General features: G+C 38.9%; 1 protein-coding gene across 2 annotated transcripts in view; it reads left to right on the top strand.

The window, feature by feature from the left end:
- Positions 1–8,128: 8,128 nt before the first annotated feature.
- nr3c2 (nuclear receptor subfamily 3, group C, member 2) overlaps positions 8,129–24,577 on the top strand; it is an 85,998-nt gene continuing 69,549 nt past the window's right edge. Inside the window, exons 1-2 of one of the 2 annotated variants that reach the window (XM_044347228.1) lie at positions 8,129–8,211; positions 10,104–11,930. In XM_044347228.1, the coding sequence (XP_044203163.1) occupies positions 10,123–11,930 (1,808 nt within the window). In that variant the 5' untranslated portion in view covers positions 8,129–8,211; positions 10,104–10,122. Of the gene's footprint in view, positions 8,570–10,103; positions 11,931–24,577 lie in introns of both variants that reach the window. The other variant, XM_044347227.1, reaches the window with a different exon arrangement.

The following is a 24,577-nucleotide window of genomic DNA, read 5'->3' as shown; positions in this document are numbered from 1 at the left end:
CAGACAAATTTACACCTTAGCCAAGTATCATGAGTCCTGCAATTTCACACAGATCCAGTTTTCCTCCACAGCAACACCAGGAAAACAGCCAAGTTTGCCACTTTCCAGATGGAGGCTAGGCTTTTGAATAATGACTAGCTCTAAAAGTTGCATTTGAATGTCTGCACTACAGTGTTTACAAAAGTGCTGATCTCTACACCGGTGCTGGAGCCAGTATACATTGATGCATACTGTACATACACCATACTGCCTCACACATCAATCTCAAGCACATTTACATTTCACTGAGTATGGATCTCTGTACATAGCTACTATGTTCACGTCATTTGGTGTTAAAATAACCAGAACTATTTATTCTATCTATCACCCTCAGTTATTTAAAGATATTCTGATGTCTCCAAGCATCATTGTGTCAAGTCTACATTGAAGCCTGTAGATATACTGTAGGTGGACAGGAGAAAAATGCAGGATGGAATTTATTTTTTCCACAAGCTTGTTTACACAGCTCTAAGATGAGTCTTCGTTCCCTTCATTTCTATCAAGGCATTCCTCCTCTTCCAGTCACTGCTCACACAAACACACACAGACACACACACACATACACACGCACACACACACACGCATGCACACAAACAAACACACACAGGCACACTGCACATCTCTCTATGTAGCGTCTTCCTCAAATAGAAAATGTGCACTAAAACATGACAGCACTGGCGGCTAGTCTCCGAGAGCAGCCCCACTCTCTCTGGCCTAGATTCTTTCAAATCCGCTCTGGAAGTGCCTTCGTCCTCAGCTGCACTGCCAGCCCGCCAGAGAGTGAGTGAGCAAGCCATCTGGCTGCACAGCACATCAAATCCCAATCTGTGTTAATTTGAGTGTTATGGGCCATTGTTTATTTTTGAGAAAAAGACGACGGGGGGGTGGGGAGGGGGGGACTCACTCACAGGATTAATAAACCCTTTTGTAGTTAATTCTGTGCAAAGTTTTAACCAAAGTTTTTGCAGACGTACAGCATGCCAGGCATACTTCAGGTCACTGCTGAAAATTAGATGTGTCCAACCTGGCAAAAATAAAGATTTAATCTAGCTACAAGACAATAATACTTCATGGATTCAACCAAACTGTAGAAGATGCATAAATGGATAATTGTTATAAATAAAATAGACTATTATGGAGGCCAGTCATCATGCTGTGCACTTAAAAGTCATTGTGCTGCATTTGTTTCCACCACCTGGTAACAACATTTTGATCGCCATAGGCTTTCATTCATGTTTATGTTTTTTTTTTTTTTTTAAATTCAGATCCCCATTAACTGTCACCATCACAGGTAATTATCTCACTGGTTTTTAGAAGTCACTATCCATTATATTACTATACTGAAGACACTCTGGGCTTTAGAGATTTCCTATATATACTGATTACATTTAAAAGTCCAACACTTAGAAAGTACAAGACAGCTACTTCAAAACTTCCTCTTGGTTTACAAAGGAAATAGTTGAAGCCATATCTCTTTTTCTTTGTCTCTTTATCCCCCCCCCCACCTTCCTCTCTCTCTCTCCTCCTCTCTCACTCACACACTTGTCCACACGCACATGCACACACACATGCCACCCACCCTGACACATGGTGTGTTATGCAATGGGTGATGCCTAATTACCACTGACATCGCGGAGACTGTTCACTGCGAAATTAATCATGACACAGGCGTCAGCTTTTGATATTTTTCGCCAAGTGCTCTGAGTTTGTACCAGCCGATGTAATTAATAAACCAAATGCACACAAATACTGATTAGACGCTGACACTGATGTCTTAATAATAACCAAGCACCTTAAAGCCAGTGCCAGGTGCCACACAGTGGAGATAAGTGGAGGGGGAAAAAAAAGGTGCAGCAGAAGAAGTAGAAAAGAGATGTTGAAGCTAATAATTAGTATGAGGTTGTTTATTGTTTTGACTTTTAGGAGCTGTGGGCAAGCATAGACGGAAAATAATGAAACAGTTCCTGTGTTACAAGGGTGTATAATTGTATCTATATACAAATTCTAAACAGCTGTGGGTCCACGGTAGCTCGCAGAGGGCTTCAGTGCTATTTATAAATCATAGCATTGTACTGGAAAGCGCTTACAGTATATCCAGTCATGCATAACATAAACAGTTTCTTTCCAGTTAGCAGAAAACCTTGCTGTTACTTTATTATTACAAATAGATGAACTGAGACTCCAGAAACGCAGCCCACCCGTATCTGGCATAATTAATGCGCAGTTCATCAGTGCACAAACCTCTACAAGAGGTGGTTGCTCATTTCTAGAGGTTTTTACTGCCTCAGAGGCAAATGATCACAGGCCAAGCAGTTTGGAACAGGATGCAGGCTAATTGATTTGACATCTCGCCTCTTTTGTTAAAATCAGGTTCAGATATTGTTTTACTCTCATAAAGCCATTTTTTTTTTCACCACACGGCTGTGATTAGCTTTGATCTTCCACAGGCTTCAAAGTGTAATGTATCAGAATTGTTCATTTGGAAAACACAAAGAAAAAACTTGTTTCCCATTTGAGTTGTGTTTTTTTTCCCCGACAGAACAGAGCAGCTATGAATAGTGTGCAGTGTTCCTGTGTTTTTTAATTGGTACAGAAGTGTGTTATGTTTTCCTAGGAAAGTGTAGTATTAGGCTATTTTAAGACCCTTAGGTGTCTCTTCACGTATATTCTTTCAGGTCATTTAAACTTTTGCACCTTGGCTTCCATATTCTACAAAGCCAGTCCTCCTACTGTATCTCCACTCAGGCTGCGGTGGGTCAGTGAGTGCACCTGGAGAAGGGAGTGCAAGAGCACAAATGAAAAAAGAGAGAAAGAAGGTGTGGGAAAAGGGGCAGAGGTTGTTTCCTTTTCTATTTAAAAAATTCCTCCCTTACCTCTTGTTCTTTTCTCTGATGGATGCTTTTGTGTTTATTCTTTTACTGTGTATTATTTATGAAGTATATTGTTTTACTGTTTCTACCGGCTTGGTAAAGGTGTATATGGAAGTCATGATGATCATATTAGTATTAATTATTACTGATTACTGTTATTTTTGTGATTGTGGTTGTTGTTACTCTTTGTATTGGTTGTGTATTAACTAAATATGTTGTTCCTGGATCCCAAGAATTGAAAAGAGAAACGAATAAAAGGAAAAGAAAGCTGAGACACAAGAGAAAACTTTTGGAAAGTCCCGATAATTATGTAAACAATTTTATCAATCTGTCTGACCAAAGGTCACACAGGAAAATAAAGTGGAAGGAGTTTCAAAATAGGCCAGTTTTCACTAACTATCAACACAGACCCATATGTGCAAATACTGTACACACATGCGCACACACACACACACACGCACATGACTGAAAGTCACCAGAGACCCTCTGTTATACACCACAGTTGTTTCCATGTGCAAAGCCCAGACGCTTAAAACTAGATCAAAGTTTCAGATGGGATTCATATTGCTTCACTGTCTATATTTATCAAAAATCCCTCTTTCATGGTGAAATGCACATGCGGATGTGTGTACCGTATGTGGCAGACAGAGGAGCAGAAGGTAACCTTTATAAATGACACACAAACAGCTAGACAGTGCATCATAGTAAAGATGGCTTTTCTAATCTTCTCCCCTCCTGTTGTCTGGTCTCCCTTCTCTACTGTATCGCTGCATTATATCCCAAAAGGAGTGACACATTGGCTACTGTTCTGACATTCTGTTTGTCTCAGGCTTCACCTGCTTTCCTCCTTTAGCTCAAGTCAGCAGCATCAAAGAGTGCCTAAGGGAAGGACCACTGATGTCTTCGCATCAAGAATCCGGACCATTACTGTATTATTAATGATAGATTAATGTGTAAGTAGCATTTTAATGTTGCAGCTGGTCGAGGTGGAGCTACAGTGCTTTAAGTTTGATAAAAAATTCTTAAGTAACTCAAGATCCTTTTTCTAACTCTCTCCAGAACTTTTGATGACTTTGACCGTTTCCCTCAAAATCACTGACAGGAGAAAGTGGATGGACAAAGAAAGATCAGAGACCACTCACATCCGATGCAGAAAAAACACAATTTCACCACATTGATTTCCAGGGTCAAGAATGAATTTTCATTCTCTACTTTAAAGTACTTTATTTACTGTTGCTTAGTTTAAAGTATAATAATTTATCATATTTTATTAGCTGATTAAATAGTTTGGATGAAAATTATCATTTGAAAAGTTATCCAAATGTAATTGGAAGTAGAGTAGAATTACTGAGTTGTATAAAATGGAAATACACGAATGAATTACATGCTGTTTGATGTCCATCTTGAACTGTAACTAACTAACTAACATCAAAAATGTATCTATAGGTACAGAAGTTGAGTATGTAATTTTTACTTTACAACACTGGGGTGCGCACATATAAGTTGTGTGTTATTTGTGTGTGTCTGTACATGTTAACATTTACATCTGAGCAGGTGTTCTGTCAAGAGACCCCTTAAAGATCCAGGCGAAACATTTTTCTCAGAGAGAAAAAGTGACTTATTTGTTGCCAAGAGACAAAAATATGGAAGTTGCTCAAAGTAATCATCTTGATTCAAATTTTCCTTTGCTGGACTAACATCTGTTATCCAACATCTGCAGTCATTTTATAGTTTCGATCCATTTGTCCAAACATAGCTACCCAAACTCAAATCCAGTGAAATCTAACACACCTCTGCGGCTACTTTTCATGAATACATTTTCATTTGATTTAAATCACTAACTAACCCGCAACACATTGGTAAAAGCCCTCCCCAAATTTATTGTGCAACAAAATCAAGCAAATGTACAAAATGCAATCTAAAGCTTGCAGCACCTTGGCATCTAGATGCTGCAGAATGGGAAGAATGTTTTCAAGCAGGCATCAGGAATATCAATTCATAATGTACTTGACACAGTTTTGTTGAACAACACATTATTTAGTGATAATTCTCAGCATGTTAATAATCTGATCTGAAGTCAGGCTGTAGCCTATACGCGGTGTTCCCACTGAATATGTATTTCTGACTACACTGAGGGTAAACATGTTATTTAATCATCAACATGTTTTTAATCGTCATTGCCTAAGTAGGATGAACAAACCCCAGGTGGTGTACACATAGTACGAGAGACTTTCTACAGGGAAGCGGGGCGAATGCATATCATTCAGCATTTAGATGATACGTGCCATCCGCGTAGTAGGGCAACTTAAGGTGACTGTGATCTGGGCCAAAAGTGGGACTGGAGGGTGGCCTTATTTGTGTTGTCTGAGTCGATCTTAAGAGAGACACATGAAGATTTTGCATATCACGTTGCTTAATTTCTATCACACCTGTAAATCTATCTATGATCATACATTTGTTCCCTGACACACTTCTTTCCTGATACATTTCTGTCCTGATCTGGAATCAGTTAAATATGCTTTGATATGAAATGTTGTAAAGTGTAAATCTTCACGCTGATGCAGTCACACTTGAATGACTCTGTCTGTAATTATACCTTTGAGTGAATTAATTAAAATCTTGCAAGTTGGTAGTGGAACTCTTCAACTTTGCGATTGTTTGACTGCTTTTACTTTTACTGCAATACTATTGGGGCTCAGAGTTCCCACATATAGGGTAAGAGGCATCAAATGCACCACATGCTGCATGCTGATGATGTGAGTCTTGATCTATCATGTTACTGGACAGTTAAGGCGCAAAAGCACTTGGAGTAAAAAAAGGTATATAAACATTTGCCATATCAACTTAATAATATGTAATAATCAGCTTGTTCTTGTTGCCCAAAAGTGGCCAAATAAAATTATATATTGCAGGTTTTTGGTTTTAGCAAAAAAAAATTCCACCAGTGAGAAATGCAAAAAACACTTAAAGCATGGGGGCTACAGTAATAATCAAAAATGTGTTGTGAGAATGACTTACTGGATGCAAAGTCAACATTAAACCAATCAAATCAAAGTTATAGGAAATAAGGGTGAATAGCAATTAAGTGACTGACTGATGAGACGGTGACATTTATCACTGTAGATGTGAATGGTCCTTATGAATAACTGAAACAATAAGCAGCTGAGGGAGGATGGTGGTGACGAACCTCTTCACTGATTAAAACTACCTCTGTAATTACCACACACGATGGGGACAGGGTCTTCTGCTGAGTTGACGAGTGTTTTGTTTTAGAGTTAACATGCTCCAATTCACCTGTCCCCATGAGGCGCAGCATGCACCTCTCTGTTATGCCTTTGGCCCTCTCCGCTACTGGAGTTGCCTGCTATGTGTCTAAACAAGAGCGAAAGCCTGCTCTTAATCATAGCAATCACTCATCCGAAAGGATTTTCCTCCTTTCCCCCCTTAAAAGAAGGCTATTTTTAGCACCAATGTATGTACAATGTTTTCAGGCTTAGTGTGATTATCACTGATTTGACTAAAACGATGGTGCTTGAAAGCTCAGTGAGATTCAATGGAGCTGCCTTCAATTTTTACCAATGAGGGAGCCAATTATGACTGATTTCATATCAGCTGTGCTTTGCTGTCAGTCTGCAAATTCTTATAACTCTGTCACTGTGGAAAAATCTGTGATGCGAAGCTAAATTAGATTTGCTCATGATGTGTTTGACTGGCACCCATTATGTGCAATGGACAAGTGGGAGCTGCATGAATGGGGGAGGAAAACGTTGGTTATATCTCAATTCTCCTGCTTTTTCTGAAGCAGGTCCCCATTCATGGGTGATTAACAGGCAGATCAGGGAGGTGGGCAGTGTTGCTTGGATGGCTTTGTCTAATCTAGCTGCTGCTGCTTCGCTTGGGTAATGGCTACAGGCTGGCTTGAAGAACCCAGGCAAGCATTGAAAAAAAAAACATTCAAACTACAGAGAGCTGCTCTGAAAGCCTAAATCCTACATGCACACTTTTATGCAGCCACGTGAAACACCACAAAATGTGACTCGACTGACTGACAACTCCAGAGATTAAACTGATTATTGGATGTTGCTGGAGTAAAACCAAAGTCTATGCTCACACCAATGCGTGAGACAGCGTCAGTAAAATGCAAATAACAGCTTAATCCAAATGATAGAGTCACAATCATATTTTTGATGGTGGCGTCACAGATAAACACGGACATCTTACTTTCTCATAAATGTGCCAAAGGACATTATCAGTGAGCTATACTGATGTAATTTAATCTAAGTACAGTGCAGTACAGTACAGTATGCCAACATGACTGTGTCTGATAGCTTTTCAAGGGGCTACACATCTCTTTCACACATTATTACTGAATTCGAAACTATATTTAGTGGTGCATTTTCACTTTTAGGCATGCTTGAATATCTGTAATGATGTCATGTGTAATAATGTTGCTTCAGTTTTTGAAACCAAAACCCCAAAATGTCTACCTACATATAAGCCATAACATTTCATGCCTTCTGTGTGACTTCTCTCAAAATCAGTTTACTTATTCATGAAAGCAGTTGATTGTTCATGAACTCAAGACATCTGTGCTCAGAGTGTGTAGTTTGGCTGACCAAAAAGAAAGAAAAACACATCTGAATGAAGTTCTATTGTGTAAGAGTTGTAAAAAAGATTATTTTTGTCACACTTTGACATGGCTGAATCAAAGGAGTGACCACTTGCTTTTTGCACAGCAATAGAAATATTGCTCCACCTAGTGGAAGCAGCCGTTATAGTGTTACAGGGCAACTTGATTTACAGTAGGATGAGTCTCCACTCAATATCTGCCGGATTTTATGAGCTCCATGTTAACTGTAAAGTGAAGCTGGGAGGGCTGCTGCTCTCCCCTCATATTTTAATTGTGGGTGCGCGTGCATATGCGCGAGCTCTTACGGAAAGGTTTTTTTTACAGGAAACCTTTTCAGAAGTGGCACTATAAGGGAAGGTGAAAAAAAATAGAGGAGCTAAAGCTCGATAAGGGAAGAGGGCAGACGATGCACCATCAAAAGAAAGATGTAACAAACTTGCGGATATGTATTTAAATAATAATAAAAAAAGACTGCTTCACACTGTTACCCTGAGAGTTCATTTCAAACAACACCGCTCGGAGTACGGTGCCCTATTTCCAGACGGCTCTGTCTACCTGCGCTCTGAGCCCCTCCCTCCCCCCTCCGTCTCCCCTCCTCCCCCCTCCTCAGAGTTTGTGTTGCACTCGATGCAGTAGGAGGGTCCATGTGCACAGAATGACGTCGCTCTGACTGTAAGTCCGACCGACTCCTTCGTTTGTTTTTATTACTCTTTTTATCTAGGGCCCAGAATCGGCAATCTGCAAAATTGCGGCCATAATGTGAGATCGTCTGCCGCTGTCGTCCGACCCGTCGCTGTCGTTCGTCCTGTCAGGAGCAGCGGCTCGCTGTTGACGATCACCACTGATAATACGCAGTAGACTTCTCCAGTGCGTCTAGCTGTCAAACTGCAAACTATCTATTGGAAAGAGTAGACAGCGCACGTTTGCTGATATTTATTGACTTTGCTTGGCGTGTCTTTTTTCGTCCTCTGGATTATCGCTGCCCAGCAACACAGCCACCTGACAACTCTGAATGTCGTAATTAATTAAGGTAAGGAAGGACAGAGCTCAATGTTTGCCTGTAGATTTTATAATTTCGGACTGGGTCTGAGATGATAATGAAAGCCAACTACTCGCTGTTGAGTCTGATAACTGAATACTTGCATCCTTGCTCCGTTTTCTGTGGGAGAGAAATGTTATAACTTTTAAACGGGACCATTGGTGTCTTGTTTATAATAAAAGTCGCCGAGAAGTTGATTAGTTTAGGTACAAACAGGAGAGGAAGCAACAATTTAATCAGAATTATTAGCAGATTTATATTTCTGTACGCACCTGTCTAGAGGTGCTGGAGCTGTCAAAGTCTTTCTAAAAATATGACTTAAATTATTTATATGTTCTTCCTATTGCACTTAGTCCCCTTTGTCCTCCCAGAAGCTGCACAAAATGCGACTTAACACAGGAAAAAAATAACTTCAACAACAACAATACTGTAAAAATCGTCTTTTCGTATTTAATCTGCGCACCCGCAAAATGGAGAGATGTGCAGAGAGTTGCATGTCCTACAGAGGCAGGACAATCACGGTAGGAGCTGGAGACACTGTTGAGAAAAATGATCGAGCTGTCATCTGTTTTATTTCTTATTCTCATTTTTGAGGATCTGCACATACGGTGCATGAGATATTTTGCAGGCAACCTGAATAACTTTAGCTCGGATTTCTTTGGCTGCTCCAGAGCTGAGAGCCCTTCAGAGAGTGCACCGTAACATGCAAAATAAATACTGAAACTTCACCCAAAACGATGCCTTATAATAGCAATGTGTTATTTTTATTGTGTAATAGTTGCCAGTATTTTTGTTGTTTTTGCACTACTATAACGGCAGTTAAAACAACAAGTTATGTCGCAGCACTGTTGTGGCCGCAAGAGCAATAACTATTGAGTGACAGCTTTCCAACCAATCCATGAATGGCCTGATGAAGCTGGTGGATATCTGGCTCAGTTGTCCAATAGAGGCGCAGTAGAGGTGGGCATTTAAACAAAAAAGCCCAGACGACGTCACGTAGACTCATTAACCCTTACAGTGCACTTTTCCCTCAAGTTATCATACTGTACATCCCCTGTAGTGCAGCGATAAGGAGCTTTATCTGTGAGAGAGGAAATACTGTACACACTTGCTTTGAACTTTTTCCAGATATACTATACATACAGTTTTCAGTATAATCTGTATTTTTTAAAAACAAAGTCTGTAGAATAACAAAATTAATACAATCTATTATGTATCATTTCTATGTCACACAGCCATTCTGGCTTGCCGACCTGCTTGCGTCATATCCAGTGAAGCCTAATTTACAGCCTCTATCTAAAACCAAAAGGATCATTTTTTAAATCTAGAGACAATCTAAGACTGACTAGCATATTCCTGAATATATAATCCAGTCTCATATGAGATCTTTAATCTTTGCCTAAAGGCCAATACCCTCAATACACCAGGCACTTAAATATTAATGTTAAACTGATATGTGTGTAGATGGACTATAAGTTTCTTTTAAAGTGTTTCTAATTTTGTTATTTCTTGCCTCATTTGCCAGGTGAATCAATGAGCCAGCAATGGAGACCAAAAGATACCAAAGTTTCTTTGATGGGAATGATACAGAAAACAGATGGTCTCAGGTCCCTAGCACTATGGAGTACTGTTGCAGCACAGAGGATTCAAATCTGACTAGCAGTGATATCCTGATGGACATAGTCAATGTCAGCTGCCCTGCTGGAAGCCCAGCCACTGACTGCAAAGACAACAATGCAAAGACACAGGAGCAGCCAATGCTTCGGCTCAGCCAGAACCAGCCATTTGTTCTCCCACACTTCAACAACTCTCTCCATGGTCATAAGCAGGAAATGGACTCCAAGGAGCTTTCCAAGACTGTGGCTGAGTCTATGGGGCTGTATATGAATGCTGCCAGGGAGGCAGACTTTGCTTTCAGCCAGCATGGGGGTAGTAGCAGCCCTGGGAAGATGTATCCAGTATGTGGACGGCCACTAGAGGAGAATCAGTGTGGCTCCACAAAGAGTCCCAAGTTAAAGCCATTTGGTTTCCAGCAGCCCAGCACCACTCCCAGAGAACGCACTGCTGGGACTCCTGTTAGCTCAGCTACTATGCTGGCCTCTTCTCTGTCCTGCAGTCCCCAGACCTCCAGCTCCATCTCCAGCCCTGGGGGCAGTAACAATATGGTGTCTTCTACTACCAGTCCCCCCACATGCTTTGGACCAATGTGCTCGTCCGTCAGCAGTCCTGTCAGCCAGACGTCTTGTGCCCCAACACTGGCCAACATCAAGCACAGGAATTCAGCCACATGTAGCCCTGTTGAGTCCAGCACAGTGGGATCACCACCTCTTACCAGCCCGCTCAATGTCATGAGGTCCCCCATTTCCAGCCCCCAGAGTATGAGTAGTGTTAGGTCACCTCCGTCCTGCAGCACTACCTGTAACATTAGGTCATCTGTCTCGAGCCCCACAGGTGGCAGCTGCACCAGCACCGCCAACAACTGCAACACAATAAGGCCCTCCATCTCCAGTCCGGCCACAGGGGGCACTATGGCTGTCAGCAGCCCACAGAATCCCTCCTCCGCTGGGTTTCCTGTGTCCAGTCCTGCAGGGGGACTGGGTTTGGTGCAGAATGACACTAATAGCCCAGAAGCGACAGGTCTGACCAGAGACCCAGACTTCAAGAACTTTGAGTTCCCTAAAGTAGAGATGGTGGACGGGGAGGTGTTCAACGTCGGCTTAGACCAGATGGGCATGGTTAAGTACATTAAGAACGAACCTGGAACTGATTTCAGGAGCATGTGTTTAGGCAGCTCCAAATGTAATGTGAGTAGCACACCCTTTATCACACAGATTAAGAGTGAGCCAAACAAAAATCAGGGATGTATGAATCAACAGTCCTACAGTGAGCAGTCACCGTCTCTTGGTCTCTTCCCTGCATCCGAGACCACCTATTTGTCCCTGAGGAATAACATTGATGAATACAGTCTTTCTGGTATCTTAGGACCCCCTGTCTCCTCTATGAATGGGAACTATGAGCCTGATGTGTTCTCCAACAATGTCCTGTCTAAAGGGGTTAAGCAGGAGTCCAATGATGGCAGCTATTACCAAGAGAATAACAGCGTGCCCACATCGGCCATTGTTGGAGTTAATTCCGGTGGACACTCATTCCATTACCAGATTGGAGCGCAAGGAACAATGTCTTTCACGCGGCACGATGTGAGGGACCAGTCCAACCCCTTGTTGAATCTAATTTCGCCCGTAACGGCGTTAATGGAGTCGTGGAAATCTCGGCCGGGCATGTCACAGGGGTCACTGTCGGCCAGAGGTGAGGGATACCCGGGTCAGAACTCCCTCACAGACGGCATGTCGAGGTAAGGAGCATGAAGATTGTCTCTATGTCTCAGTGAGTGCCTGTCAGTGTATTTCTATCAGAGCTCTGGCTTAAAAACTGTGAGATTTTCTGAGTTGTGATTAATATTTCAGCTTAGTTTTATAAACACTAGCAGTTTTAATTTTTCCTACATAATTGTGTTTTTTTTTCAGTATACCTGTATAATGGTATGTCTGTCTAGAGGATCAGATAGATGGAGGGCTAGTTTGTTTCAGTCAGACACATATTGCTCAAGGGATTTAGGGCGTTTGCTTTTAGAAGTAAAAAATAATAACAACAGCAGGGCTTGGGAAAGGCAGCGGGATGCTGGCTGGGGGAACAGGAATTAAAGGATGGGGTCCAGGTCATTGTTGTAGTAGCATGTGATCACATCATCATCATTTGCTAGCGCTGCCCTGTGTTCTGCCGTTACACAGAGGCAAAGTTTACCTCTTATCAGGGGCCTGTGTGTATGTTCAACAACAAAATTTATTGGTCTGTTATTGGGAGGTCCAGCGAAGACCTTGTGTAATGCAAATATCTGTTTTTATGGGTCCTAGGCCATTGGCATCATAAATTATGAATGATTGATCACATGCTTTTGTTGCCAAACTGATGAAATAGACAGTTGCTTTTGTGAGGGTGGGGGCTGAAACAAAACAAACAGGCCAAAGGGAAAAAAAATCTATAACAGCCACCAATCTGGCAAAGTGCAACTTTGACACAGTTGTTGTGCTTCCAATATATTCTGGTGTCCTAGTTGCGTGTGTAGCTGAAGGAACTTAATTATCACCAACATGGTTGATAACAGTGAATATAATAATAATAATAATGATGCGAAAATCTAAACCATGAGACACATAGTAACATTTTTGAATATACACACATACAGTATATTCACCTCCCCACAATGAACTGTGCTGCCGTTAATTTACATTAAATCAAAATACTGTCTATTGGTGTTGTTATAATATACATTACTATCATCTATTTATATATGAGGAGTTATAAAGTCATAGATTTTATGAGTTGGTGCAAGAAGCAGTTAACAAAGTCATAAACGATTTCCTGCTTACTTGTAAAGCTTTGATAAGAGTCAGACACTTGCTGTGACAGAAGTACAGTATTTGAGCGGCTGCTGGAATGTCAATGTATGTTGCTCTGCTGCGTACCTATGACTGTGACTTGAACATTATAAGTCCAGACTGAATTTAGGCTGTGATGTTGCACAGAATCTCAAAATGGAAATGTATTAAATCAGAAGTTTTCCTAATTGAATTTATAGAAACCAACTTTGGAGATCTTACGGATGGCTCTGGCATTTCCAGTTGTCTATTTTCATTTTCTTCAGCTCAGCTGTTGTCATTCAGATTGCAGGGATACGTTTGGAGGAAGGGACTGGAAAAAAAAGTCAGTTTATTACTGTGTTTCATCACTGTATATTCACATCACCCGCAAATGGATTTACTGCAGCTTACCATTACAAAGAAAACATTGCCGCTGCTGATGGTTGGTTGTTTGTTTACATTTTTGTGTTAAGAGCTTATGCATCTATCATAACTTAATTATTCAACAAGTCGTTTACGGTCATCTTTTAAGATGTGTAGCCTGGTTTAGTGACACTGAAATATATGTATTTAATAGCAAGCAAAACTGATGATTTGGTCATGACCAGATGACTTCCTAAATAGTTTCTCTTCATTCATAGCCCTAAAAAAAACTACATTAGATGATTGTTGTGATATTTTTGTGTTTCTTATGGCAAAACTTCATAGTAAGCATCTTGTACTGTGTGTCTGTGCCGTGTATGTGTGTGTCTGTGTCTGTATTTACTCATACTGCGTCTCACCCATATCTGACCTGATTATCTTATCAGCCATATTTTTTGAATGTCTGCACTGTTTGATGTGTTTATCAGGTTAATATGTACAGTACACACTAGGCTAGAGAGTAGATACACTGTGTGTGTGTGTGCGTGTGCTAACAAGGCTTGCAGCTCCGAGGAGATTGATACAACCCGTTACCTTGGAGGCGACCCATATGGCAGGAGCCAAAGCGATGTTGACGGGATCACTGCCACCTTAGTCCTAATGAGATCCAGCTTAGCCCTAATGTCAGACAGGATGACAGTAAGAGGTGGGCCGCATGGCAGCCAGCCAGGAAGGCAGGGAAGCAGATAGACACAAACACACATATACATACATACAATTAATGCATACACACACACACACACACACACACACACACACACACACACACACACACCCTTATACAGTACGTACAGAAATGTCTGAGGTAGAATGCAAGAATCTAACATTTTTCAAAGGTTCCTGCCCACTTGCAGTGTCCTGTTACACCAGTAGTATTTTATTGATTGACAGCTATACTTAGACATAAACATAGGCTTATTGTATCCTGCCTGAAATCTGAAAGTACACTGCAGGAAATCTGTGATTCTGTTGAGCTTTGGGCTGACTACATGGTGCCCAGGCCCAATATTTCATAGGCAAAAATGTTACGTAACCATTAAAAAGCACAACTAACTCTTTGATCCGCCGAAGCCTTGGATGACAGAGTGTAAAATCCCATGGCTCTTTTTTTCTCACTTTGGTTTCCTCTGTAAATGGTTTTAATTAAAAATGGCTGCTCATCTGAGCAGTCTGGATTACTTTGTGCGAAAATGTTTTAACTCAGATTCACAGGAGAGGAGAAGGAAAGGAGTTGCCCTAACTGGAATTAGAGTATGTTTGTGATGTTTTATGTAAATGTCGATAAACCTGGTGGCGAGAATGGTGTATTATATGTAATTAGAGGTTTAGCTGTTGAAATACCTTTCTTAATTTTATTACAAAATCAAAAATCAAAAGGTTTGATAATTCCAGTATTTATTCTCTTGATGGATATTTAAGAAGCTGTGCGCTATAGTTTGAAATCCATTATAAAAGAAATCTGAAATAAATTAAATATATAAACATGGAAATTATTATAAAGTGACCTACATTAATGTGCTGGATTATGTTTGCTTGCTGCCTAAATCTCCAAATCTCTTTTCACCCTATTTAGGGCATTTTTGTGCTGGTTTTCACAGTAATGTTTCACCGAATAGAATTTCTCTAAAATTTGTCAGCTTTTTCACCTAATCATTTCATAATAATACAAAAGGTAAAGACTCAAACTAGAAGCCAAAAATGTATTTTTCTATTTAGATTCTCGGCCTTTTCCATACCTGCGGGAAAAGTAGCACCTTACATGAGGCTAACATTTTCCTCGCTTTAAGATTGAAGCCAGTGCCTGTAGATCGACAGAGTGCCCATCATGAGGAAGCACCAGACTTAAGCAAGGAGAATGCTTTGCACTGGACTCTGGCCAACTCTCAATGTTCTGCAAAGGGATGAAAAGGCATACTCCTGAGAGCACACTAATAAGGCTTTAATTGTATGTTCCTCCACTAAATTAATGGATGGAAATGATTTGATTAATTCAGACACTGCTGGATACTAATATCCAATTAAATCCCGACACCAGGCATGCACAGGGGCTCCCAGTGCATTATGGGTTCCTGACTATAAAGCGGACAGCTGCTTGTTTTGGTTGTGAAAAGGATGTTACAGGTGAAGGTGTTGGGGAATGGCAGTGGGTCTCATCTGTCTACACAGCAGATGTAATAATGTTGCAAAGATATTGTCTCATGTTGCATGCATGTGCATCAATTATGTGCATTCTCATGTGTGCCATCAAATACTTAATATAAAGTAGTAATTAAAGGAAAGAATATGATCATTTAATTGTGATAAATATCACCTAAAGCACATATGCTGAAAAAGTTCAAGTAACGTTAATTTTTTTTCTACCATTAGTGTCACTCTCAATTCTGTAACTTCCATGTAGAAACTTAATTTTGATACTTTAAGTGTAGATCTGATAATCACTTATTGAGTCATTACATGAGCTCTTAAGCAAGATGTATTGGGGTTAATATGGTGATGCTTCTGCAAGAGAGTGTTAGACAAACATAAATAATTTTATCTGGTAACTGAATGTATGAGACTGCCACGCCATAAGTTCATAAAAAATAATGCAGCTTGGAGGTCAGGACCTATCCACATTTAATGAATAAATTGGGTTCAACCAGTTGAGCATTGAAGCCGTCATGTGCTCGGTACTTTACATTCCTCCGATTCCCACTGCAGTTAAGTTCATTTCAAAAGGAAACACGTATTTTTTTTTTCAATAGTAATTTAAAATTTATTAATATGTGTTCAAAATGCATCTTTCATCAATCCATGCTGTCGGCTGGTTCAAGAAGACATCGGGTGAAAAGGTCATGTTTTTGAGAGTGATCGGAAGCTTGTAAGATAATTAGTAGCACACTGAAGGACGCTGGAAATAGTCAACAGTTATCTATAATGAAATAATACTGTGTGTGTATTGTATGTACAATATGTAAAAAGGATGTAAAAGAGCCCCACAGTTAAGTTATGTGACATTAAGAAGATCTAATTGGGTTTATTCTTAAAATATCTTTTTGTATAAGTCAATAAAGAAAGAGTTAAAGACATGCACACTGTGGTACATATACACATATTGGGGCAATTAAGGCGAACAGATTTTCAGGTTGCACTACTGAAATATACTCAAAATGTCATCTGAACTGTTGCCATAACACTTAGGGACAAGCACATGAGTAAAGCCATGTCTGTGTATGACAGTTCAAACTTGCCTTTCAGAGCAGCAGTGCAGTCCAACAGTGAGTGATGGAAATTAGGTAGTTTTCCCAAGCAGAATGCAGCAAAAATTTAATAATGATAAATTTAATAGTGGAAAGTAGTGTGATACTGTTTGGCTCACAGAAAGGAGAAAAGTGAAAATATGTTAGCGCTGTAAATACGTAGTATGATAGGATTTGTCATGCCAAGGACAGCCTTGAAACATCTGAGCCATACTGCTCTATGCTTTCTCTCTCTTTCTTTAGAATAGAGAAATGGTTGAGCATATTAATCATAAAAATTTGGTCAATATTTCCTCTCTCTCTTGAATTGGCACAAACATCTTTGCATGAAGATTGACATCTGCTGGAAAAAATCTAAATGAATAAAACACCTGAATGAAAAAATATGAATATGTAGAGCTCACAAGGATCCAGTTCTTTTCTGTCTTCTGGGCAGCTTATCACTCGTTGGTGTGGGTGGATTGGAGGCTATGTAGTGCAGAGTCGAGAGGCAGTATTCAAGGTATGAGTAGTAAGTGTCAGTCCTAGTGGTGAAATTCTATGGTCTGCTGTTCTTGAAATATAAGAATTTATCCTTAAAAATTCATGCATGCCAAAGATGAAAGCTCTTTGTGAGGAATTTTAAGGTAAATTGCAAGGTAAAACCTTTTTGAGTAGGGCGAAGGGCTTCTATGGAGCTTAGGAGTTTTTAAGCAAAGGGTTCATGGTTGCATGAAGCAGAGGGAAGAGAAATGTTCTCCTAGTGCTGAATAACAGGGAGTTTGTAAACCGCTAAGTGTTTAGATTGTGCTGTGATAATATTTGTGGTTGATCTCGATCTCATTAGAGATATTTTCACATTGCTCCCGCAGTGAAGTCACTTAATGCTATCACGCCATTTATGCTGTTTCATATTGTAATGCAGTTTATTACATTTTTGCTGGGCTGTGCTGACCAACATATCAGAATTAATTGATATTGTGGACTTACTTTGGTCAGAATAATTAATGGGACTCTGGTAGCCTCATTCAACAACTCAGTTAATTCAGACTTGCCAGTACAGTCATGATATCAGACTAATTACAATAATTTTCAAAACCTCTTCAGATCAAATTGATAGAAAAGTTGTAGTAAGGTTACCACTTCCACACAAGGAAAGGCATAGTGTTATTATTAATGTATAACAAGTTAAGACTTTGGCTTACAATGAAACATGTGGTATTAGTTTGCTCTCAGTGTTTTTTGTCAACCTGTGTCATTATATAGTAGCATAGTATGTGCATTCTGAATGAATAAAAGGCTTAATCCACCAATGACCAACCACTTAACATGAGAAAATTCATTTAAGACTACTGAAGAGAATATGAATTTGAATAAACTTTTATTTTGAACATTTAAACACACACACACACACACACACACACACACACACACACACACATATACATACACATACATACATACATACATACATACATACATACATAAGTAGAACTAAAACAAAAATAACCAATTAAATTAACAATAAACATATACCACAGAATCTCAATAAGCAACAAAAATAGTATGAAGAAGCAACATACATGTCTAGTCCTACCCCTATTCTATGCTAATCAATCAACTTAAAGATTCACATAGTCCAATTATTTGCCCCAGTGTCCATCATACACAACTAAACCTCTATGTTCATCCTCTTCATACATAATCAAACACTACCAAATCAAGAATGTGAAAAAAAGAACAAAAGAAAACCAATAACAATGTCACTATTAAAGAGACTTACACCCCCCTTCCTCACAAAAATTGTTTTTTTGTACATCTTTTCAAACTGTGTGATATTTTTACTCTGTTTGATTTCTTCATCCAGACCCAAGTCACCCCACAAATTGAAATACACATACTTTTAAGATTGGTGCGAACACAGTGTTGTTTCAAATTAAATTTTCTTCTTAAGTTATAACCCCTTTCTCTGTCTAAGAACATTTTTTGTATGTTGCCAGGAAGTAAATTATTTCTTGCTTTGAACACTGTTTGTGCAGTCTTAAATTCCACCAGATCCGTGAACTTCAAAGCATGTGACTGTAAAAACAGCTTGTTAGTGTGTTCACGATATCCTACGTTGTTTACTGTCCTTATGGCTCTTTTTTGTAGTATGCTTAATGATTGTAAGGTGCTTTTGTAGGTGTTGCCCCATACTTCCACGCAGTGATTCAGATACATAATACAAGTGAACAATACAGAATGTACAGTGCTTTATGATCCAGAATGTGTTTTTCCCTGAACTGCAATGCTCCTTGCCAGCTTTGCTCACACATATCTTACATGAGGTTTCTAGTAGATTTTGTGGTTTAATATAACACCCAGAAATGTATTTTTATATACTTTTTCTATATGAACATTATCTATCATCACTTGAACTTGTGTGTTTATCTTACAATTTCCAAACATTAGTTTTGTTCAAATTTAATGATAATTTGTTTGTGTCAAACCATTTTACCACCACCATTTTAATTTATTAATTTGTGTCGTGACCATCTTCAAAAGCTGCTGCAAATTTTCCCAGAGCAGAAAATATTGGTGTCATCCGCAAAAAAACAAAAAAAAATCAGTATTCTTGATAATTTACATGTGTCATTTATATAAAAAATAAACAATTAGGGCCCATTATTGACCCCTGTGGAACCCCACAAGTAATATCAAAACATAATTTGTAGTCACCTATCTACACAAATTGTTGCCTGTTTCATATATAGCTTTTGAACCAATTCAGCACAACCCCTCAGATACCATACCTTTCCATTTTATTGAGTAATATGTCGTGACCAATGGTATAAAATGCTTTTTTAAAATCTATAAATACTCCCCTGCATACCTCTTATTATCTATACAACTGTTTATTTCTTCTATTAATTCAATCAATGCCATACTTGTTGATCTGTTTGTTCTGAATCCACACTGACTGTCCATCAACAATTTATGCTTCTCAGTGAAATTATCCAACCTTCCAATAAAAAGTTTTTCCAATATCTTGGAGAACTGGGAAATTAAGATACAGGCCTGTAATTAGTAAAATGATGTCTATCCCCAGCTTTATATAATGGGTTAACTTTTGTAGTTATCAATTTACATGGAAATGCACCCGGATGATCTTGGATGACAAGTTACAGATGTAAATTAGTGAGTTTACAGTACTATCAATGACTATCTTGACTAAAGTCATATCAATTTCATTTCAGTCAGTAGACATTTTATTCTTACACTTGCAAACTATCTTGATAATTTCCTTTTCTTCCACAGCTCTCAGAAAAATTGAGCTTGGATTTCTGTATTCATAATCCTCAACAGAAAAAGAAAAGCATTGATCCTATGTAATTAGTGCATCAAGCTCAACGACTTGGCTTGGTATGATTGATTGGAATTTTAAATTATGGCCATAGGTACCACCACAGAAAACCATTTAACCCTAAAGCTCCCTGTGACAAAATTGTGATTGTGGGCTATATGAATAAAATGAATATGCCTTGAATTAACCATGTAATGAATGTTAAGCAATACAATCTTATCTTCTGAAATAATTTGGAATTTATTGTTAAAAATGTAAGGTATATTGTTTTATGACAAGGAATTAGCTAATGAGCCAATAAATTCATTTTCATTTAGTTGTGACTTTAAAACTGCTCTAATCAATATTTTTTAATTAACAATTGATCAAAAGAGTATGTGTAATGTGATAAATATAGCTCGTAGTGATGAACAGTAACAATTTTCACCTGACTCTGCAGTTCCCTTCACCTCTACTGAGCATTTTAGCTCCTTTCAGCTTATTATTTTGACAATTTAGTTTACTCTCTGATAAATCCACTGTAGGCTACCTCCCCAGCACCAGACAAAGTTAGGAACTACAAGCATTTAGCATTCAAAAATACAGATGTTTCTCTCAGGAGCTGGTGGAAACCAAAAAAGAGCGAAAAGAAAAGTGAATATTTGACTTACGTTACTCAGGTCTCCAAGAGCAGATTTGGTTTGGGTAAAAATTCCATTAAATACCACAATACTCTTGCTTTCTGTGCCAAGAGCTCTCCAACTACAGTACATATTGAATTCATTTCTTTGACTCCTGCTGGAGGAGGGTAACTGCAGTAGCTAAAAGTTCTGGCCAATTCTGATGTCAAGGTTGTCAGATAATTTTTTTATCTTTTACCCAAAAGAAAAAAGACCCAGCTTGAATATAGGACTCAGGGAAAGTTACAGATCTGATGCAAATGCTGCATTCAACAAAGTTATCTTAACAGGTATAGCCATGAGGGCACAAAGAATGCTGGCATTCTTTTCCAGCTTTATGAATGGATCTGTGTTTTACCTTGTGCTACTAGAGCGTAGGAGTAAATGCCTACAATGGATGTTATCTTTTTAAAAGAACCGAGATGATACTGTGTGGCACAATGGTCGGATGCTTTTCTCGCACAGAAAAGAAACCATGTTAAAAGTCTTCACTCTGCTTCTCCCACGCACAGGCATGCATGCACACACACAAGTACACAACACGGCCGCGGCGGCCGCCAACAACAACAACAACAGCACACATTCTAGGCTGGACTTGACACCCCAATAAAAGTGTGGTTACTGCTGGCTGGGGCTCCTGGGATTTGAATGCCTGTCTTGTCCTCATTTGAACTTCTTCCTGAAACACAGCCTGGTGACAGAGGGCCAGTTTTCCGCTAGGCCAGTTCTGTAGTTGGAGATCTACTCTCTGTTACCTACCGCTGACATTCCCTTCTGTTGTTGAGGTCATTAACAAACTGCATAAAGGAGGCAGAAACGAAATACCAGAGTTGTAACAAAGCATAGCTCATGCTTCTGTATGGTGATGAATGCCCTGATTTTTATAGTGTTGCTGTGTGTACTTTGTTTTCCTAGCGTGCAAGTAGTCTCAAAGATATCCTGCAAGTAGTGTCAGAAATCTCCTGAGTCATGAGTTTTGTAGGTAGGTTTTGTATGGAGGAGAAGCTGAATCAAATACATCATTCCAAGATGATATAGCAACATGCGGGTATCAGTAATATAGAGTGACTACAGGGAAATGTGTGCATATTAAATCACAAATTACATAGATTAACTGGTCATAAGAGCTTATCACCGTTGTCATAAATAAAACAGATTTGTTTGTTGAGCTAAATGCAGGCGGATGTCTAATTCATTGGATATTATTCATTCAGAGCTATAAAAAGCAATGAAATCTATATTTCATTTGTGGTGGAGAGGATGCAGAGAGAACCAATCTCAACTCACTCTCTCAGCATATTATTGTCTTCCTCTTGCATCCTGATATACTTGACTGAGCAAACAAGGCATGCCTTTATCATTCATGTTTAATTAGAGTTTGCCCAAGTATTCATGCCAAAGTGCTTACGTTTAAACCCTGTGTTTGTCTTGTCAGTTCCTCCATGGAAAGGATGCCATAAAGGAAGAGGCAAAAAAAAAAAAAAAAAAAGTTAATTGTTCAGCTTGAAAGGTTTGCAAAGTAGGTCATGCATAGTTGGTTCAAATAAAGTGAAGGGTGTGTGTTTGTGTGTTGGTGGGGGGTTACTCCGGGCCCTTTTACATAACACTTTTATTCTCTCACAAATACACAAACATGGACACACAGGCAACAAGCATCCACAAACACTTTTACGTCAGCAAAACCCATGATTCAGAGAAGTGCTGTTGCCCACTGTGACTTAAAACATTAATACATTTTCTGATAACTTAGTTTGCTGATTACTTAATTCATTCAAAACAAATGCTCGAAAAGCAGAGTAAACAGTAAGGAATGATCTGTATGGTGAATGGAAAACAGTGAAAAGGAAGTGGAAGGAAGCGGCCTTCATGGATATAATTATGCTCTGTTGCTTAAATGTTAATTCTGTAATCATGTTCAATTAACATGGGTGAATTAATTGAAAAATACATTTTTAGATATGCTAAAACTGATCTTTTATTAAATATGTCACACAGATACTACTTTTTTCAAAGTGCATACTAATATGTGTACTGTACTGTACTATACTGTACTGTACTGTACTGTATATCCTCCACTCAAAACCCTAATCAACTGTCTTTTGGAAAGAGCAGCAATGTGCTGATGTCCGTCATATCTCCCCTTATATGTTCAAATTCCACATGTTTTAGTCTTGAAAATTCATAATGAATGAATGGCCATTACGGGGGTGACCTAGAAGACACACATTTACTGGGCGCCTGATCTCCTGTGGGGAAGAGAAACTAAAAGTACCAATGATTTGTGTCCGTTGTCAAGTATTTAGTTGAATCCATAAAAGACTATCCCACAGAATCCTGGTTATTCAGGATCTGGCTCCCTCACGTACACAAATCATGTATGTAGTGCCATGACAGCCTATGACACACTGACCCAGCAGGTAAAAGGAGGTTTTCAAGGATCAAGTGACAGCTCAAAGAAAAGATACTATATCATACTGAACCTGTTGGGAGAGATCATTTGCTTGCCTGACGCTGCAAAAGGGTAAACAAGTTTGGCAGGAAGTGTAATTCGATTTCTGTTTTCACTTGTAGAAGAGAGAAGAAAAGTCATAATTGAAGGGATATTAAAGGATCATTTTTCTCAAATTACACACAAACACAAAACATGTTTGCTCCCTTTTCTCAGGTACTGTCTACTAATGCAGATAGTTCTGGTTTCACTTGTCTGGATTTTGTGATGTCTATCTTTGATACTTCTGCCTCAAATACACTGCAAGTGAATGGAATTTTTTTTGTGGTGCTTAAAGATTTTCACGAGCATGGAGTCTTTTCAGAAACAGTGTCCTGTTTACTCTGGGAAATCATTATGAACAGTTTTCATTGGAAATACTTTTTAGTCCCAAGGAAAACTGTTGGCACCAACGTCTGTGGATTATTTAGAGTAACAATAAAATTTTATTTACCTCCACTCTATAAGGGCAGTAGTAGAAATCTCAGAGACATATAGGGTTGGATTATGAAGCTTAAAACATTTTTGGTACCAACTAAAATGTGTGCTGAGTATTGAAAACTATCAAGTATTGAAAACTGGTGTTGAAAGGTGGATCTTGTTTCTGATTTAAATTTAAAAATCTGTATGGCTGCTTGTGGTTGACAACATTGTAACATTTGACAAGTTTAGATTCTTTTGTGAAATGGAAAAAAAAGGTTTTGTAGAAAAACATGTTTATATTCCTCAAAGTAAGATATGGAAAAAGTATAATTTTGGTATTGGCACTGAAACTCAAGTATCGTGTTAGCATTAGTATAAAAACTTTCATTAATAACAATAACAGCTCTATACTTAAAAACAGGAACATCAATACAAAGCCATCTGCACAGCTAAATAGCATTAGAGGTCAGGTAATGTAAAAATGATCTGCCCTTTAATGTTAAAAAAAGTGTCTTAAACCCCATTCGGACGGGATTAACATTACAGAGGGAGGTGGGGAATAAAATATTCACTGTGCTTCTCAGTAATTTAACTCATCGTGACAGCAGGCATTTTAACCACTGTGAAATTTCAGAATGCGGTCTGTAATAGAAATGGACATTCAGCAGAAATTGCCAAAAGAGAATACCGGTACCTGCCTAGCTGTACTTGATATTACAACAGTTTATTTTATGATTTAACTGTGTCTTCCTCTACTGATGGCTTTAATTTTTTCCCATTGTCATATTGGTTCCCAAATAGGCCTATTTGTTGATATTAACATGTTTCCGTCTGTCAGGTCAGCAAAATCATTTTTGGCTTTTTGAATTTGAAAAGACAAATTTCACACTGAGCTGATCAAATGCATTAGAAGGAAAAGCAGCTCTTTCCACAGAAAAACTCAGAGATACACTTTAAAATATAAGGACTTTGCTCCGGACTGTATTTAAATTACAGACCAGTAACTTCCTGAAAAAAAACGGTTGGT

This window comes from Thunnus albacares, chromosome 3 (assembly GCF_914725855.1).
Source record: "Thunnus albacares chromosome 3, fThuAlb1.1, whole genome shotgun sequence".
In the NCBI taxonomy this organism is placed as follows: domain Eukaryota; kingdom Metazoa; phylum Chordata; class Actinopteri; order Scombriformes; family Scombridae; genus Thunnus; species Thunnus albacares.
This window is presented reverse-complemented; position numbering and strand designations above follow the sequence as displayed.